This window comes from Triturus cristatus, chromosome 8, assembly GCF_964204655.1.
Source record: "Triturus cristatus chromosome 8, aTriCri1.1, whole genome shotgun sequence".
In the NCBI taxonomy this organism is placed as follows: Eukaryota; Metazoa; Chordata; class Amphibia; order Caudata; family Salamandridae; genus Triturus; species Triturus cristatus.
The window spans coordinates 1,323,719,734-1,323,736,050 of record NC_140591.1 but is presented as its reverse complement, the minus strand read 5'-3'; the positions used below and the strand labels follow the sequence as shown (position 1 = coordinate 1,323,736,050).

At 41.3% G+C, this 16,317-nt stretch overlaps 1 protein-coding gene across 2 annotated transcripts in view; it reads left to right on the top strand.

Annotated features, from left to right (window-relative positions):
• The window catches only part of SAMSN1 (SAM domain, SH3 domain and nuclear localization signals 1), a 388,340-nt gene that overhangs the window by 135,678 nt on the left and 236,345 nt on the right, over positions 1–16,317 (top strand). For both annotated transcript variants that reach the window (XM_085623046.1, XM_085623045.1), the window contains 2 exons: positions 7,312–7,438; positions 14,127–14,485. In XM_085623046.1, coding sequence (XP_085479172.1) covers positions 7,312–7,438; positions 14,127–14,485 — 486 coding nt within the window. The remainder of the gene's footprint in view (positions 1–7,311; positions 7,439–14,126; positions 14,486–16,317) is intronic.

The following is a 16,317-nucleotide window of genomic DNA, read 5'->3' as shown; positions in this document are numbered from 1 at the left end:
CCATGCCACCCCAGTTTAGACCTGGCCATATGCAAATCAGTCTTGACCCTGTGCCTCATGGGAACAGTCCAGCTCGAACTTTCAAGCCAAGTCCTCCCTGGACCAGAAACAGGCAACCTAGGACCGCTTTCGGGGTTTCACCCCTCTTCAGCCAGGATAGCTTTATTCCAGAGGCATGGGGTCAAGACTGATTTGCATATGGCTGGGTTCAAACTGGAATGGCATGGTGAGAAAAAAAACGATGGATTTAGGCCCAGATCTCTGTACTTGGGTGAATGTATGACATTGTTCTGCATTCTGTCCATCAACTGTTGTTATAAATAGGCAGTCATTTATATTTTAACTTACGTTCCACTAACAGTGGTGAAAGAGCATGTACTGGGAAGGGTGTGCCACTTATACTCTTCTAACTCCAGTCCTGCAAACATTGGGGTAAATGCATATCTTTGGGTTGGGGGGTTTAGATTTTCTGTTCTAACCTCAGTCCAACAAGCATTGTGGAACATGAATATAATTGGAAGGAAGGTCGGGTTTACTCTTTTTTTTAACATAATCCTATTAAAATTGAGGAAAGTACATATATTTCAGGGGAGGTGTGAAGATAAATACAAATTAAAAAAATATTTTATATTAAAAACATAAATATGCCAATGAATGAACCTCAATATCTTTTTTAATTTTATGTAAATGTTTTCTGATTCATTAAATTTAATTTAATACTACCAATTTAACTCAATAATATTTTGTAATTAAATAACTTTCAAAAACACTGCCTGTCCAATCCCTCAATATACCCGCAGCCTGTAAAAAAACACAGACATTTGAAACATGATGAACAAATGAATAAACATATAAAGAAATTAATACTAATTGAACTGAACATCATAAGTGCCAAATATAATATTATTGAAACATATTATAAAATTACTACCGGCCCATATCCCCAATAAACCAATCTAAAAACAACATATATAAAAAATATAATATTAAAAAGCAATGTGTATACATTTAAAACAAAAGTGACAACAATATTACACAAATTACAATCATATTAATTACCATTATATTTTAGTTAATAGTATCCTAAAGATTTGATATAATTGACAAAATGTATGCTTACCCTCATATATAAAATCTTGATATTTGTGACCACAATATAATAGTCAAAGGATATTCTGAAATCGCTATTTAAGACCTATACTGCTCCAAGGAGAAAAATGAAATAAGGGATGAGTTTCATTGTTGGCAGACAGTAAGAATTGTATCAGGAATAAATTTCTACAGCTGTATCAGGAGCATGGCAGAAGATGATTCTGGTACAAAACAAGGCGTGTTCACACATCTCACTAAAAGGAGTTTGTTGGTGGGCCAATGCCCTAGGAACATCAACTACAGGATATCTGTCACAAGACTAAAGTCATGTACCCAGTGCTCCTTCACAGCATGATTGTTCTACATGAAAACACTGTATTGTGAGCATTGTGGTGAACTGATTTAAAGGCCAACAGTGAAGCCGTGGCTAAGAACACAGCACACTCGCCTTATAATCCATCTGTCCCACCGCCACTGCATTCTTACTTTTCCACTTTTAAAAGTGTTTGGGAGAGGAATAGTTATTTCTGGCCAAAAAAGTCAATAGCTCCGTCCTTCCTGTTGAATCATGGCCAGCTGCATTGATGAAGGAAATTCTGCTTTCCATCAACAGATGTCAAAAACCTAATCAAGGCTCCTCTTTGTACTATCACACATTGTAAATTATCTGAAACACGCAGTCATCACTCCTCTTCTTAAGACACATATCAATATCAAGGGTATTTTGATCAATATCTCATTCTGAATAATCAACAAACTAGCTTCCGACTAACTCAGGGCACAGATCAGATAGAGAAGACCTATTCATCACTTTTTACAAAAGTTAGATCATTCTTTGCCGCATCGTGTTATACGATGCGGTGTGCTGCAATTTCTTGTTGAGCAGCCTCGGGGAAGGGCAGAGGTAGCTGGAGCAACCCTTGATTTCTCTAAAACCACACCCTGTTAACAAAGAAAGGATCATCTTTATCATCCTCTCTTGTGGTAGGATGCCACTAAGGAGTGATCTCAGTTCTCCCTACATATACAGTACACAGAGAGGTAAAGTGACTACAAGAGTAGCTCAGACAAATGGCTAAGAGTTTTAGGTAAAGGTTCTTTCAAAGTAACCCACTTTTACATACTGGGGAAGTGAGTCCTACAATTCTCCAGGCATAAATGTGGAGCAATATTAAACTGGTGGTAGATTTAGAAGATGCATTTTTGAAGGGTGAGGAACATTTTAAACCGTGTGGATAGTTTGAGACCTTGCCATTGAGTGGAGTGAGCATAGTGATTATTACGATTTGTCTTTACATTTACACTACCCAATAAGTGAAAATCTACATATTTTGGCTTGGCTGAGGTTCACGATTGCCACTTCTCCTGGAGCCACTAACCACTTTTATCAGCTTAATTTCTCAGTAAAATCATCCAGAACAGGGATAACAGCATGCAGGTAAAGAACTACTGCCAGAGGAAATGCTGTAAAGCAACCACTCCACAGTGCCTGCAATTTTGAAGGAAGGGCACCTGTAAAGCAGAAAAGGCAGTTTTTCCCACTATAGAAAATGACTGGCATAGACGTTTAAAAAATATTTTTAGGCACCATATGGGAATAGGGTGTACTCAACAGTGGACTCTTAAGAAACTGTGAAAAATTAATTTAATTTAGGAAATTGCATATCGGACATGCTTAAAACATATGGGCTCTATGCTAACACACTGAAATATAGACCATGATTAGTGGATTGAGGTTTATCAGAGATTGCCACTGGCTGTGGTCAGGATAATAAGTTAAGTTGAGCCCTTAACTGATCCTTTTTAAATGATCGTCAATTTCAAAAGGACATTGAATTCAAACATAGTTGCTGTTAATAGGTGTGATTTAGTCAGAGATGTAGAATTGATCGGCTCTTACCGACCACTGGCACTACTTAACACCGACTACAAGGTGCTAGCAAAATATTTGGCGAGCAGACTGGCCCCATTTTTGATCCAGCTAGTAAACGCAATCCAGAACGGCTTTGTGCCGTCCCTCAACACGTCACTAAACCTGCGTTGGTTCTTCCCGGTGGCACATTACTCAGGGGATAATAGGCCACATGCTGGATGCCTGGTTTTAGATCTAGAGAAGGCATTCAACACCCTAGAATGGGAGGTTTTGTTTGCCATGTTGCATAAATATGATCTGGGAGCGGAGTTTTCAGGTCTTGTTAAGCTATTATACACGCGTCCACTGGCCAAGATTAAGAGGGGCCTATACCTGTCGGAACAAGTCCCTATCGAACGTGGCACTAGGCAGCACTGTCCGCTATCCCCACTCCTATTCGCGCTAGCAGTTGAACCACTGGCAGAGGCGTTATGAAGCACTCAAGACGAGTGGGGAATCCCTTTGGGAGACGGCACGCATGCGGTCTCGCTCTATGCCGATGACCTACTAATATACCTTCGAAATGTTGGACAGTCGTGTGCGGTAATTGAGAACATATTGGTTGAGTTTGCCTTAGTATGGGGATTGAAGGTGAACTGGGACAAGTCATGCTTATACCCCTTTGCGGAGTCTAACTCCAGACCAGTGGTGGCTCCTCCAGGGAGTGCTGCACGGCGTTGGGGCGGGGTGGGGTGGGGGAGGGCAGGGTGAGGTGAGGTGGTAGTAAACTCAGGCCAAATGGCGATGCAGCGCATGCAATGTAATTTGTTTTCTTTCTTTATTTATTTATTGAACTGCGTTCGGGCGTATGCCAGAGTTTACTACGCCCCACCCTGCCCCTCCCCGCCCCACAGCCTTGCAGCCCTCCCTCGAAGGAGCCGCCACTGCCCCAGACCCGCACTTAATTATAAGTGGTAAGCCAGTACATTGGCAGCTCACAGCATTTCGTTATCTCGGAATTCATATTTACCGGGATCAACTGGATCTCCTAGAGGGTAACTTGACATGTGCAATCACAGCAGTATGTGCACAAATTACCTTTTGGAACACCCTACCACGGGCGGTCATGGGTAGAATCGTATTTCTAAAAATGGTAGTCCTGCCACGGTTGCTTTATCACTTCACAAACTTACCACTCCACCACCGGCCACCTCACCTCTGTTTAGAGACCTGGAATCAGACCTGCGACAGTTCATTTGGCATGGGTCGCGAAGTAGAGTAGCGATGACTTAAATGTACCCACCGACCGCTCGGGGAGGCCTTTCGCTTCCCAACAAGGAGCACTATTACCTAGCGGTGAAGCTTCAATGGGTGGCATGTTGGCTGAGTGCTCGGCACCTCGAAGACACAGCTACGCAACTGCCCGGATACACCCAACCCCAAATAGTGACGTTGTTTCACACCAATATAAGAGGTAGCACACCCACACAACTACAGGTGCGAGTAGCATACCAATGTTACCTCCGGTGTCTGCACATCACACATTCGATAACACCATATGCGCCATCCATCCCTATACTGGGCACTCCCAGAAGACACCGGGTAATATCCAGTGCAGAGCTTACACAGTGGGAAGAAGTGGGCATATCGACAGTAGGGGATTTGTTCACTGATGGGCACTTCATCTCATTCAAGGCATTAGTTGAAAACTCAGGTCTACCACAAGGCCAGTTTCTTATCCACGCCGCAGTGACCTGCACGCTAGCCGCATTGTGGGGGAGCATAGCACAGGAGCCTACCACTCATTTAACTATACAATACTTACACGAACTGGGCACTGGTCGTCATCTTACCCAATGGTTCACGGAATCACTTAGAATTCACACAGAGTCGCAATTACTCTCTCTGCGAGCCCACTGGGACACAGACCTACAGAGGCCTACCACAGACCAAGAATGGGGGCGCATACTTGAAAGTCTAACACAGATTCCTCGTAATGCGCTGTTCCGGCTCATCCAATATTATATAATACACAGATCCTACCTAACATCAGAAAAATAGATATTTTGTCCACGCAGATGCCAAATGTGCGCGGGGTAATGAGGCTGGGGCAGATCTCTTGCACATGCTGTGGTCATGTTCAACTATTCAAGCATATTGGAAGGTGGTTACCGGGTGCTTGGCACAATGCAAAGATCGAACACTAAACTGGACATGGTAGGTGTGCATACTGGGACTCTACCACAGGTCCAAAAAATATAAGGTGACGTCCAGATACATAGATCTGGGTCTCATAGTAGCCAAACGGTTGCTTACGTGCCGTTGGAAGTCCCCCACTTCCCCAGCAGCAAAAGCCTGGTTTCAATCCTTACTATGCTGGGCACAGGCGGAAAGCATAGCACTCCGCCGGGAAGATGCGATCGGACTGCGGAAACAACCGCTGGCATCAGCATGGAATGCAATCCTATCTGACTTCCGAATAGCCTGGAAGGGAAGCCCGCAGATAACGACAGACACATCTTTGAGCGATAGCGAGCAGAGAACACTGCAGCCAGCATGTAATTAGACCTTAGTACGCAGGTCAGCAAAGAATTCGAACACTGACGGACATAGGAGCTCATAATACGCGCCATCCGCGCAAAAACAGGCAACTGCGGACGATGCAGGGGTGTGTAGCGGGGTTTGATGTGATGGTTTGGAGATATTGTACATGTATAACATAAGACATTTGTGGTAGATGGAGTAAAATTGATTCGATATTGTTGTTTTGTTGATTGCAGTTAAATTTTAAACATCAAATAATTCCAACAATTACCAACATGCTGAATTAAGAATTTAGAGCAATCAAACATGCTGTAAAGTGACAGAACTGTTTTGACTTGTACAGCACAATTTTCTAATCTGTACTATATGACTGCATATTGGTTGTTATGGAACGTTTCAAAATCATAATAATGATAATAATTTAAATAAATAGGTGTGATTTAGTCAAAATGTTCGTCTTTAAAAAGGCACCCTTTACCTTACCAGAACTGCACAGAATAGGCAAGGCTGATGCTTCAAAGCTTAGAGTATTCAGGGGTGTAGGGACACTGCTGGAAACTCAAGAAAACAAGGACAAAGAGTTTGAGCAGTGACTCGTCGAATCAAAGGGGCAACCTGGAGGATCTAGGATGCAATAAGCCATGACTCTTCACTAGTTTATATACTTTTGTAACAGGAACACCTGTGTAAAGCTCCTTGGATTCCTCCTACCATTTTCTGAAGGTTGGTGGCTATGTTGAAAAGCTGTGTTCTTGGTGTGTCTTCAGGTTCTCAGAAAATGTAGTGGGAAAGCAGTTTGACTAGCTGGAAGGTGGTGGGGAGCCAATGCCCCGGTGGCATTTTCCTTCTAGTTTGGAGTCTTTTCCTTTGTTTTTATGGCACCAGTGACTTCCTTCCTGGAGGAACAGGGTGGGTTTCTTAACTTGGCTAGGCTCAGCTCGTGTCACAGTGTCCTCGCAGAGAGGATATTAGAGGAAGGAACCTAGGCACACTGCCCATTTGTGAATAGCGTCTTCATTCTTAATCCAGGTCACAATATTCATATATGGTCCTTTCCATGTCTTAGATTGGGTCAGCATATTTGTTTCCTTTTCAGGAAGTCATTTTCCCCATAGAATGAGAGTTGAACGGTGGCTGCTATTTTCACTAATTTTCTTTTCAAAGTCATTTAAAGAGACCCTATAAACGGGGATCAGGAAGACTGATTGTCGCCTCATACCATCGCTTATTTAATTCTTGCCCACTTTAACAGTTTTCCTGTCTGAGCCAATTTCTTTCCTGGATTTTTATCGATTGTCATCTGCCTTACCACTGTTCTTAAAAATGTCAGCGTGTCTCCCTTCTCAGCGTTAGAACGAGGGAAAACACCAATTTCAGGGTGGTTTAGGGATAAGCAGTAAGCTGCAACATCTCCCCTCTTTTCTGAGGAAGGGACTCTATACACAGCGCCCAGCAGCTAGCATCACAGCTACTCCTTACTGGTCTCTAACCCGCAAGGGTTCCTGGGAAAAATGCTGCCACGTGGTGCCGATTGACAGCTCCTGTCATATGCTTACGAAAACTGCATGCTGGCTTCGTTCATGAAACAAACAAATGTGTGGAGGGGCCCCCTATACATATAATGGTACAGATATAGTGGGTGTAAACCAGGGTAAGCTTAAACATTTCCTGTGTATCAATGATCAAGGAAATTAATTAAGCTGAAAATTCTACACTCAATAGACCTTTTTGTTCAATAACATATCAACCTGTTTTTTTTTTTATTTTACTTTATGTTTTCAGTATTTCATATTTGCATTTACTAGTGTGTTTACTTTTCACAGGTGACGGAATCCGAAGATAATAAATCAGAATCAATGGGAACATTAAAAAGATTAAAGAAGCTGGTTCAAGCCAAAAAAGCCAATGGGACGAGCATTGATGATGGCAAAAATATTTTGATATCCACGAGTAAGTGGCAGCACATTATGAACAGACTGATACATTTTAAAAGCACTGTAATGGAGCTAAAAACCTTATGATAGCTAACTGAAACCCAAGGGAATAAACAGCAAAAATGTGGTCATCAAATATACTTTCTCTGATGTCAGACCACATGAGCATATTTGAACTACTTCTCATAAAACATAAGGGAAAAAACGCTGGCAAAGTCAATAGGTCTAGGCTTGGATGTATAGATTACTATTTTTTTAATATCTGCAAAGTAAAAAAAGATGAAAAAAACAGTCATTTATTTGCAATAATTTTTTTTAAAAGGGAACAATCACATATAATTTTAGTACAACAATAAGGGTGTTTCCTTGCAGACAAGCGTTTTTAGACCACGTTTAGAAACCCTTTTTAGTTTTAATGCACAAGACAGGAATATATAATTAATGCTAAGAAATTGTACTATTAGCTTTGGAATACTGTAACCTGAATACAGATTTAAGCACAGGAGGGTGCTACTCAGATATATAAATAAGCACAGACATTTATATAAATATAAATAAGATGGGAAACAGCCTTTACCACGCAGTCGGAGCCCCGCATGCTTTTACCAAGCAGGCAGCATTACCATGCAAGTCTTTACCACATACAATTATACAACGAATATGCCTTTACCACTCATGCCATTACAATGAATTACGTTGTAAAGGCATGATTAGTAAAGGCTTATTGGTTGTAAAAGTTTTAAAGTGAGTATCTGTAAGTATTAAAGGTTTTAAGTTGTAAATGTTTTAAGTGTTTTTATCTCTCTCTATCTATATATATATATTCAGGATCGGTATGGGTTTTTAGGTGGCACAGTATTTTTAGGGTTTAGGGTAGGTATGGGTTTTAGGTAGCAAGATACATTTTAGGATTTAGGGTTTAGGGTGGCTATGGGTTTTTTGGGTGGTAAGGGGTGTTTAGGGTGGGTATAGGTTTTTGGGTGGTAAGGGTATTTTTATGGTTAAGGATAGGCATGGGTTTTAGGGTGCTAAGGGGTTTTAGGGTTTAGGGTAGATATGGGCTTTGGGTGACAAGGTTAATTTCAGGGTTCAGGGTGGGTATTAGTATTTGGGTGGTAAGTTTCTTTAGGGTTCAGAATGGGTATAGGTTTTTGGGTGGCAAGGGGCATTTTAGGATTTAGGGTTTAGGGTGGGTTTTTGGGTGGTAAGAGGTGTTTAGGGTGGGTATGAGTTTTTGAGTGGTAAGGGTATTTTTAGGGTTTAGGGTAGGTATGGGGTTTTTAGTGGCAAGGTAATCTTTAGGGTTTAGGGTGGGTATGGGATTTTGGGTGGTAAGGTGTTTTTTAGGGTTTAGGGTGGGCATGATTTTTTGGGTGGCAAGGGATATTTTAGGATTTAGAGTGGATATAGGTTTTTGGGTGGTAAGAGGTGTTTAGGGTTCAGGATGGGTATGGGTTTTTGCGTGGTAAGGGGATCTTAGGGTTTAGGGTGGGTATGGATTTTGAGTGCTAGGGCGTTTTTAGGGTTTAGGGTGGGCATGGGTTTTTGGGTGATAAGGGCTTTTAGGATTTGGGTGGGTATGGGTTTTTGGGTGTTATGGGGTTTTTAGTGTTAAGGGTGGGTATGGGTTTTGGGGTGGAAAGGGGCTATGCATGTCTGTATTCATATATATATATACAATATATATATGTTTTTTAAAAAGATTTGGTTACATATATAATTTAAAAAATCATACGTATAAATGTAAATATTTGAATATGTATAGTTTATAAATATATACATGTAAATGTATATATATTTATTTTAAAGATAATATATATATATATATATATATATATGATTTGGGATTATACTTACCTGGTAAGTTTTTGCCACGCATATGCCTTTACTTTACATGCCTTAAAAACGCAAAGTTAATTGTAAAGGCATGCATGGTAAAGGCATATGCATGGTAAAGACTTGTGTGATAAAGACTTTGCGTGGTACTGTTGTGGTCATTGTAATGACCGCGTTGTAAAACCATGCGTGGTAATGGCGTGCATGGTTCTGTCATATATCCAAATAAGACATGTAAATAAGACATATAATTAAGTACAGGGATCTCACTAAGAGCGCTTGAAAGATCCAGAGACCTGCTTTAACAAACTTGAACCATCTCCGGTAAAACTCTAACAGAGAACACAGCAATTAGTTTCTTCTTTTTATATGGTGCAGTTTTTGTCTCTTTTATATGAGTGACCTGGCTAGTCAGGAAATATGAACTCCCTTTTATCATCCACCTCTTTCTGACTCTATCTTATCCAGTGCACTGCTCATTTCAGCAATAACTGTGCCCTTTGGGCCGCTATGGGCTGGAATGTGATACACCTCGCACATGTGACACCAGGACTAGATTCAGGAGGAAACACCTCCATATCTACAAATCACTGCATTACATCATGTAAGTAGTCCTGATCTGAAGGTTGTTGTGGAATGCTCAGTAGTTTCAACCACAAAGCATCTTTTGAATACTCAAGCATAAGTTCTAATTGTATCACTGAAGAGATGACGCTTCTCTCACATTTACCAAATAGACTAGATACCAAGGACTTCATCCTTGCGATCCTTTTGTACATTCCCTTGACCTCCTTCTTTGTTTTAGACAATTGTATGCCCAAGGCATTTACAGTGGCCTCAATGGCTAGCACATTTGTTTCAGTATTTGAAGTGGTAGACTGGAGATCACATAGTTTTGTCAAGTGCAGGGACTCCCCTTGCCATATTCCTCCATATTCACCACCCTCGTGGTTCCCTGATGTAGTCTCCCTCACTCCAGACCTTGAAACCGGTGTAGGGGGAGAAGACATCTGTCTTGTATTTTCTCTCCCACACATTCATCTTCTCTGAAGGCACAAATACAGCTCGCAAGGTCCAGGTAAGTCGAATTTGGAAGAAAGTGGGGTCTATCTTAGGATGCTAGTCACCAGTACAGCCTCTCATTAGTAAGTTCTGTGTGCTTATCTTACAGGCTGTCACATGCTCTGTCATTCATTTTCTGGCTGTCACACTCTGTTTGGGAGCCATGGAGCAAGCAGGGGCTATTGGACCCTAGTTGTGGGAGATGAGGTTGTTTGCCACTGGTGTCCTGGGGTGTGTCCTACTACAGCTCTACAAACACGGCCAAGTACACACTTTTTGCACTTGACTCTCAGGATAGTCATGGTGAGTAGGCAAGGGCTTCTCAGGAAAGTAGTGTATGAGCAAAGACTAAGAACTCAAGAGTCAATAAAAAGAAAAAATACATCACTGTATAGCCCGATACCTTTCTTTATCGAAAATAAAGCACTTTCAATATCACTATGGAAGGAAATACAACACAATTAGATACATATGAAATACAAGGTTAAACAATCTTCCCTCCTCTACACCAGGTAATATTGAAAGGCTGCCCTAGCCCCTTCAGACGTTAGTTTGGAAGATGAAAGTGGTGAGGGCTGGCCTCTGGGAGATTCGGCCTCTAATCTGGGTGGCCATGCCAGGTGGAGCCTCTAGGATGGGCATTCCTGGCAGGTGCAGTCTCTGGGCCAAGCCAGATTTTCAATGTCAGTGGCAACTATTCCCTCATGATTGCACTTCAAGCTGACAACAGCAGCATCAGTCTTCAGACTGTAGAAATGGCATGTGGCACAGGGTTAGCCACTTGATTTCTTCACTCGGTTCATCTCTAGAGCCAAACTTCCAGAGAGTGGATGGTCTCTCGGAGCACTGATCAATTTTGGTGATGCTCCCACTAGACACTGCTTATTCTCGGTGTCCCCCACACCTGGGACACAACTGGGTTTCTGCTCCTGGAAAGTCTCTTCTCCTGCAGGGCCAGACACTATTCTACACCTTCTGAACAGTCAGGCAGCTTCTAGGTGCTAGACAGCAAGTAATAGACTGCTTCCTTGGTCAAGAAGAACTTTGAACTTTTATACTCATTTTCCAGATAGAGTATGTGCATCCTTTGTCTAAGCTTCCAGAACAGATGTGGTTGGTTCTCTTTCAAACGAGTTTCCAAAACATGGGTAATATGTAGTGTAAAGACTTTGCACTTGATTCATCAGTCTCCCTGAACTAACAATATAGGACAGAAAAAACGGCAAGCTCTGCCTAGGAATTTGACTAATTCTAATTTGAAAAACAGAATCTGACTCACCTCCTCTTCCCCACCATCTACCAACTGACTTCGCTTAGGAACATCTGGCCACAAGTCCCTTACTAAAAGGTCCTTATTGAATTTCTAAGGGTAGTCCCGTCTCCCTCCTCCTCACTTCATTGCCAGTCTGTCCACCCTCTGGCTTCAGTAATGCAAGCAATACTCTTCCACTGTCTGCGGGAAGCTGTTTTCTTCCTACTAGCAGATTTTAGGGTGGAGGGGTGAGTTTCCAGAATTAGTGCTGCATCTGCTGTCTTCGTGCACACATATTTCCATTTGTCATTCAATTCATCTTTAATGTGAGTATATCGATTGGTTTGCTTGATGGGCTCATCGTGGGCTTGTGCTCTAAATATATAAGATTATGATGTGTTAGTTTTGAGGACTTTCATATACTGGTAACTATAGTCATATTCAAATGTTAGATTTAAAACTCCGAATACAAAGAAGTCAGGGTGTTAATTTGAGAACTAAAGAGAAGTAAAGGGACAACCTGCACAATGTATAAGGTTGGACATTAGTAACAAATAGCAAAGGGTCTGTGTGGTATCATGGCCTCATGCTAAACTATGGGCCATGGGTTTGTATGTACCTTGTGCCATACTACATCAGGGGCTATTAAAAATACATCTGACTGGTCCTTGGAAGCATATCAGCATTGGCATACAGTTTCACTATTACACATGTAGCAATCATACACACTGCACGCACACCACACACACACACAGTGGAGGTCAGCCGAAGGGTCGAGGTACTACACTGCAGTAGCATTTTTTATTGAGTGGGGCATTTAGGCCAATTTATATTCTAATACAACATAAAAGATCTGATCAGGACTATACATTCACAAAAATTGGCACATTACGGCCACTGATTCAGGTCAGCATCCCAGACCATGGACAATAGAGCCATATCATTAAATACAGAGCACGCTTTGTGTGGCACTCCAGGTCACAGAACCATTTCTGGACCTTGGCATTAGCACGGTCAGAACCCCCCCTCGTGTATATGCTAGATTACCACAATAAACGAGCCGGTAACAGGATACGAGATGCTCATGCATTTAGGTCACTTAGGGTAAAGACAGATGTACTGTGCATACTTACACAAACGCAGGCAGAGGCAGGGTTAGGCACAGCTTTAATTACACATATGCATATTAATACTGGCACTCCTGTTCTTACGCTTGCCCATATGTTTACTCACGCTTTATCACATTGCACATCTATCTATCTATCTATCTATCTATCTATCTATCTATCTATCTATCTATCTATCTATCTATCTATCTATCTATCTATCAATCTCACGCAAACACACACACAAACACATTCACACTTGCACTGTTACACTGTCTCACCCAATATAGGGTAAGGAGTGAAAGCAAGCAGGCCAAAAGGAAGCTGAATTTCTAAGAGGATGGAGACTGCAGACAAGGATTTCAGCTTGCATGCCCACTGAAGAGGACACAGAGTACAGGTTAGGCTGTGCCAGTGTGCAAGGGAATGGAATGGTACTTAAAGAATCCAATTTTATGCAAAGTAAGAGCCTAAATCATGCGCAATATTTTTTGTGGTTTTTTGTAAAGTATTATTTTTGGAGATTCTGTCTCTGACAAACAATACAAAAGAGACATCATAAAAGTAGGCAGAAAATGCAAATAATAAATGTAAAATGAACATGCAATTTTTTGAAAAACTTGATCACCTAATCATTAATGTGGATGCACTCTTCGTCGGCCTCCTATCACTTGCTCTGTTACCTCACCTAAAAACTTTAAAAACACAGTATTTAAAAACTCTACAAAAGACACTAAAGGATACCTCTGCCAAGGATGAATGTGTTCATCCAACTCTGTAAAGCATGCCAGTCATGCATGTGAATAAAATGTGCCCATATAAATGAGTATTGTGTGGCTTGCACAGGTGTTTGAAATAGGAGAAAGAAGTTTAAGTCTTCACCATGGTAATGTGTGCACAAGTCTGTGTATAAGAAGGAAACCACGGTTCCACCATACTCCTGCTTTAGGAAGGCCAGAACCTTCTGGCAGTAGTGAAAAGAATCACCCCCATCAGAAATATCTCCCTCATTATGTTTAGTCACCAGATATTAGCCCATCATGTACAGTAGTCACCCCCAGCAGTGGCCTTCAACTCACCGGGGACGGTCACTCACACTATTTACAGCCATCACATCAAGCAAAGATCACTACTAGCCTCGTGCACACCCACCACGGTCAGTCCCTCTCACTATTCACAGTCACATGCACACCCAAATACAGTCTGTTGTCATCTTCTTACCCACTGAGATACTGGAAAGAAACAAACAGTGAAATATTTACTGAGATACTGGGTTAATTATGATATCTCAGGGTTGGATAATGGTTAAACATTGCTCTTGTGGATTATGCTATAAGAGGGAGTCCTCATATGTACTTTTAACAACAGTCTATTTGTTATTCTTTTTGTACTGAAAAACTGACATTAGCATTTGAAAATAACCGCATGAATTGTATAAATATTTTTAGACTCTCCGAATCAAGCACAAGAGGAGGAAGACGAGGAGGAGGAAACATTAACAACATGCATGAGATTGACAAAGTCCCAAGAAAAAAAGACAGGGAGAAAACCAGAACCTGCTAGAAGTGTGGAATACAGTTCGACATCCTTGGACCGAGTGCGTCATTCCAGATGGAGCAGTCCTGTTGAGGTTTCTCTGCACTCTAATTCCAGACTGTGGAGTGACTGGAAGCCCTTTCCAGCCAATGACCCTTTTCCATTTGATGTTGCTTTGCCAAAAATGGAAGCATGGGAAAATTGTACATGCTGCAATCACCATCCATGGCTTCCTTATTCTTTTACTGACATCGACCTCTCCTACGCTTGGGTGAGTGATTTCCATGTCTACTCAAACACCAACTGTACATTTGATTTGTTCAACACAACTAAGTTCAAGTTATAGAGTGAAGCAAAATATTAATTCCCCTGAGATTGTCAATGGCAAAGGTTTGTTTTCCAGTTTTGAGCAAAGAGATGCGGGTAATGAAAGAAAGAACCAACAATATTGAGGAGGGTTGTGAGTCCTTTCCCATAGAGGTTAAAAACAGTACTTGAGTTGGGATGTCACCATCATATCGATATTTTGGAAAGATGTGAGGATATTGGTTATGGTTTGTGATGGCAAGAGGTTTGAACATTAGGTATGTGCTTAACAGAGGTTCAAACACTACACAGTGTGGTGAGATAGTATGGATGAGGAGGTTTGATCTTTAATGCGGTTGATATGATTTTGCTTAAAAATGGCTTGATTACAGTGCATTTATGTGAGATGGGGTGGATTGCGGATAATATTCACGCAGAGTTTGGCTGATTTGAAAAGGGCCTTTTATTTCTTTACTACTTCCATGATTGCATATTTCAACTAGATTTCTTTGTTTGGTTTGAAGAAAAGTCTGAGTAGGGTAGCGAGTCTGAATTCTATTACATAATATAGGAAAATCATTTCTTCATTTTTGAATGCCTTGTGGATGGAGTATTTGCTATCAGAGAGTTACTGGTAGTGCCAGAGTGCAACGTCTTTATGTTTGAATGGATGGGTTTTCAGGTTGCTTTTCAGAGCTGAATCTCAGGTTATGAGGAGTGTTTTAGATTTGATTACATGGTAGAACGAGGTTGGTAGGATAATACGGTTTTGCAGGAGATGTTATTGAATTACCAACAGTCCTATCTGTTCACTTTGGGTGTGGCCTGGATTTGTTAGTGTCACTTGGCGAAGGAAGAATGGGGGTTTGAAGGTGGATCGTCTCAATCTGGGAGTGCAACATTGGATTATTGATGAAGCATGATTGTTAGATCCTAGATGTTGCCATTCATGTGGGTGTATATGGTGATTCCTTGTGTGATGTCCATGGTGGTGAGGAAGTTAAAGAAAGTTTATTTTATGTTCTTTGTGTTTGGGGATTAGTGAGGTTGAAATATTTGAGAAGTCCTTCTTTCGTGTGATTGATATATATATATCGGCGGCAGTATCTCCTGCCTTGCGGGATGCCTTTAAATATTGTGAAAATGGGGGACTGTGAGAGGTGGCAGGCAAAAATATTTCAGGCTCGGATTTTCTGAAAGGTTGCTAGGTTATGAAGATTTGTGAATGACAAGGATATCCAGCGTGTTGTGTGTATGGTGACTCTGTCGCATTCTGCCTTCTAGGGAGAAGAGGCTGATGACCAGGTTTCTATGATGACAATTGCATAAAGATTGTGCATGGTGACGATGTGACCAATGACACAGTGTGCTTTTTAAAGCACGCGGTGAAATGTTTCACTTGTGGGTGGAGTTTGAGCTGTGGTAATTGGGATGAAAATGAGACTGCAGGTGGTAGAAATAATTTCAATGGGAGTGCATGGTTTGTTTGCATGTGTGAGCACAGGGATTGTATGTTCAGTGTGTTGGTTCTGCAGTTTGGTGGATCTGTAAATGAGACACCAGAGACAGATGTCCCACTGCTAGAACGTTTCAAAGCCCTAGCAACACTCAAAGGATAATACTTAAAAGTATTAACTTGTCTTTTATATAGCTCCTATACTATAAATCCGCCATTCTAAGTGCTTTAAATACAAGGTGTTACTATTTCCTAAATTAAATGGCACTCAATCACAGATCACTGGAAGGCTGAGTTGCCCTTTCCAGGATTCAAACTTGATCATTGCATGTTTAAGCCAC